The sequence below is a fragment of the Homarus americanus genome, unplaced genomic scaffold (assembly GCF_018991925.1).
Source record: "Homarus americanus isolate GMGI-L3 unplaced genomic scaffold, GMGI_Hamer_2.0 scaffold16712, whole genome shotgun sequence".
Lineage (NCBI taxonomy): Eukaryota > Metazoa > Arthropoda > Malacostraca > Decapoda > Nephropidae > Homarus > Homarus americanus.
In genome coordinates, this window is record NW_024757794.1 from 5658462 (window position 1) to 5663005 (window position 4544).

The following is a 4544-nucleotide window of genomic DNA, read 5'->3' on the forward strand; positions in this document are numbered from 1 at the left end:
TAACCGACCAACATGTTTCGCACTGACCGGCAACCAGCGTAGCAATAGTCCGCCAATAATAACGTTCTAGGCTTTAAATTCCTTTACTATTTTGCAAATATCAAGAAGTTATACTATTCAGTCAATTTTAAAAGTTTAATATTCAATTTCAGTCATTTTTAACAATTATTGAACGAATTGGAAGTATTTTCCGTTTAATGCGCATCCAGCCTCTAACACAGCAAACAGGCGCCAGTCTCTGTTTTTACTGGAGTGTGTTTATCTTGCTTGAGACTCTTCAATCCAACAAGTTTCTGTGTTTCCCAAGCAAATTATTGGTCATTTTGAAATATATTTATATTGATAATATATAATGCAGCAGCATTTACTAAAGCAGTAATTTGAATTAAAACCAGAGAGCTGTACTTAGTGGTGAAGCCTGGCACCATGGGGTGATTCTCTTCCACCCCCAATGTCTCCACCCCATTCTAAATCCCATCATCATCATCATCATCCAGAGCCTATACACACCTCAAAGTAAAGTGAACTTTTTCACCATTTTGTTAACTTTAGGAAATTTCGTGAGCTAAACCACTATCTAAAACCCATTGAAACAATGGTTTCTGTTATCTAACGTTTCAAGCAACTTAACGACCTTCTGAACGGATTGAAATATATATATATATATATTATATATATATATATATATATATATATATATATATATATATATATATATATATATATATATATATATATATATATATATATATATATATATATATAATATATATATACTATATATATATTATATATTTAGGAATTTAATTTAACGCGGGTCAATTGAACCTGGAGGTCTCGCTAGTGAAATCGCAAGTATGAACAACAGAACATATGGGATTCCAGAAACGCTGCCTGACTTCCCCAAACTCCACTTGAAGGAAAACATACCTATGTTGTAGTAAAATAACATCTATTTTATGATGGTACATGCACACAATATTTAGCAGAAATACAGTTGCTATGTCCATTCAAATAATGGACTCAATCCCTCCCTCCTCAGGCTGACACTGTCTCCTCTCAGAGAAATTTTTGGGGAAAAACCACTAAATTTTAATAAATAATACCTCAAACAGTTAGATATTAATAATTGACATTGCTGGATTCTTAGTCAGGGAATATTTTGAATAAATGTCATATATTTTGTACAAAGATAACATAGTTACCTAGAGAAAATTTTTATCTAAATTTGTATGTTTAATGCAAAATATATGATGTTTATATTCAAATGATCACCAAATTATAAGAATTCCAGTAATGTAAATTATATTCTGACCGGTAATTTGTATGAATTTTATGAGCTAAAACAAATATCTTCAGTTAAAAAAAAAATAATCTTCACTTAACTATCTGTCAATCAAGTACCCATCTTGCCTCTTCCAACCGCGTCAGTCCCAACCTCTCCCCCCCCCCCACCAATCCTCCTTCCAGGGTTTTTAACATTTAGTATTAATAATACCCCAGATTAAAGTTAGGATAATATAATTGACATTGCTGGATTCCTTTGTAAGACTGGGAATATTTAATAGAATGTCATATATTTTGCACAAAAGATAAATATTTACTCTGAAAAATTTTTATCTAAAATTTGTATGTCTAATGCAAAATATATGATGTTTATATTCAAAATGATCACCAAATTATAAGAATTCCAGCAATGTAAATTATATTCTGGCCGGTAATTTGTATATTTTATGAGCTAAAACAGGCAGTCAGGCAGGGGTAAATCTAAAATAGCGTCTCGAGCTGGACACTCTATCACAAGATATGTGTGAAAGTCCATGTTAAGTGAAAGTTCAGCTCTGGCGAGGCAATCGCATGATAAAACGCTATATGAAACCACAAGTAGGCGGGTAATACTGTATATATATATTATATATATATATTATATATATTATATATATATATATATATATATATATATATATATATATATATTTTATATATATATATATATATATATATATATATATATATATATATATATATATATATATATATATATATATATATATATATATATATATATATATATATATATATATATATATATATATATATATATATATATATATATATATATGGGTCCTAACTAATTACTCCAAATGTAGCGCAATGAAGTCAAAATGGTCCTACATGAATAACCGACTGCTAATCACTGACTAGCATTTGGTGTCACGGTCACAAAAATTGGAAAACGTAATTTAATGCGAAGATAGATCGATGCATGTACCGAGGGCGGTAATTACCCAAATGTAGCCAAGAATGTCAAATATCCTACATGAATAAATCGACTGCCAATCACTGACTAGCATTTGGTGTCACGGCTAAAAATTGTAAACTTAATTTAATCTGAGTTAATAGACCGGAGTGCATGTACCTAACCTAACCTAACCTAACACAACACAACTCAGATTAAATTAAGTCTACCAATTTTTTTTTGTTTTATGACACCAAATAATAATCGAGAAGTGATTCACAGCCCGATTACGCCTAGGGGACCACCATTGACTTCATTATGCTACATTTGGGTACATTTGCACACTGCCCCGGTACATGCACGCGATCTATTAACTCAGATTAAAGTAAGTTTTCCAATTTTTGTGACTTTGTGACACCAAATACTAGTTTCAGAAGTGATTAGCAGTCCGGTTTTCATGTAGGACCATTATTTGACTTCATTGTGGCTAAGAGGTACAGGGTGAGTACAGTCTGTACCACCCCTGAAGATGAATTACAATTTAAAGCTTGGGAACTTTCAAGTTTCTTTCCAGGTTATCATATATATATATATATATATATATATATATATATATATATATATATATATATATATATATTTATATATATATATATATATATTTTTTTTTTTTTTTTTTTTTTTTTATTAAAATTAAAATTCGTCATATCAATTTTATTTTTTAATACAGTACCATCCAAAGTATAACTATGGAAAATATGAGCGAAATACATAAACGCATTCTGGTGCCAACCTTCTCCTCCACCTTTACCACCAAGTTTGCCAAGTGTCTAATATAACTTAGGTTGTATTCCGTGACTGCACTGTGTGGCAGACTGCCAGATCATCGAAGATACGTGACCTTTGTTGAACAAGTAAGCAAGCGGAGATATTTCATGTTGACCCTGGTCTGCCCAACACTGAACCAAGCTGATGCTCTTTACGTTACATAACCTAAACACCTTCATCTTCACAATCTTATCTATAAAAATAAGAAGAGGAGCATTAATTCCTTCATTGTAGGCCCTAAATATATAATCCATCTTACCTCATCGCCAATGACGGCAATAAGTTTGCCCTGAGCAGCAGCAACAGCCATCTCGAAGGATAAGTTTCGTCTGCTATGTTTTGAGAAATCATATGACATGACGTCATAAGCTACGGTACTTACTTATGGATATACAAACAACTTTTATTAAATTAGAAACAAGTAAAACTTCACAGCAGACAGTATAAATACATAATAATAATTTAACTCAACTCCTAAATTAACAATCAGGCATTTTACTGATGTAAATCCTGGAGTGAAGATTAAATTTGTTCACACTTATCACTAAACACCACATGATCAAATAGGCGGGATATTCAAGTCAAGCGTAGATCTTGCTTAATTTACTTCTTGGTCAGCTTGGGTAAGAGCAGTTTTAGGGATATGTGAGCTGTGGTAGGAATTTCTGGCTGGGGGTTAGGTTAAATTTCCTAGGGTATGGTGGCCAAACTGGAACATCTAGCCCCAGATGGCACCAGCCACCGTGTAATTTTGCCATTCATATTTAATTACTTTTACTTTTATCCTCTTCGCCACTGATCGGCTTGTTAGCCGCTTGGGCGATCGGTCACGTCTCTGTCACGCACTGTTGGCAAGTACTGGGCATGCACCGGCTCCTGAATGTACCTGAACCTGCTCCAGTGTTGGTCAAGTCTTCTCTTGAAAGAGCTCACACTCGGTGCCATCACAACACTTTCTGGTAGATTGTTCCAAGAGTTTACAACCCTCACTCCGAAAAAGTTTGCCCTCACGGTTTTCTGGACCTGCTGCTTCTTCAATCTTGAGCTGTGACCCCTTGTGGGGCGAGCGTCCGCCAGCTCCAAGTAAGGACAATCAACTGAGTAGTGCCCCCTGAGATGCTTATACACCTCAACTAGGTCCCCCCTTGCCCGTCTGTAGTATAAGCTAGGCAAGTTCAGGCGCTCCAATCTCTCAGGGTAGCTGAGGTGCCGAAGTGCAGGCACCAGTCTGGTGAAAAATATTACAAGGGAAATTACGACGGGATGAGGGAGGAGTTGGGTATCTACTGGCCTGACTCACTAAGATATAAGAATGCAGACACTACGCTGAATATCATAGCCAGTTAAGTGAACACCATTTGATCGATAAATATATACCCAAGACTAAACTCAGTGCCTCCAGAAATACAAAGAGAGGGTTACACATGAACCAAGCGGCTTTCGACAAATTTAAGAGAAAAATTTCAGAAATTCGAGA

General features: G+C 34.3%; 1 protein-coding gene across 1 annotated transcript in view; it reads right to left on the reverse strand.

The window, feature by feature from the left end:
• The window catches only part of LOC121857690 (V-type proton ATPase subunit F-like), a 68496-nt gene extending 65056 nt beyond the window's left edge, over positions 1-3440 (reverse strand). The window contains exon 1 of the mRNA XM_042353763.1: positions 3327-3440. Coding sequence (XP_042209697.1) covers positions 3327-3425 — 99 coding nt within the window. The 5' untranslated portion in view covers positions 3426-3440. The remainder of the gene's footprint in view (positions 1-3326) is intronic.
• Positions 3441-4544: the final 1104 nt, after the last annotated feature.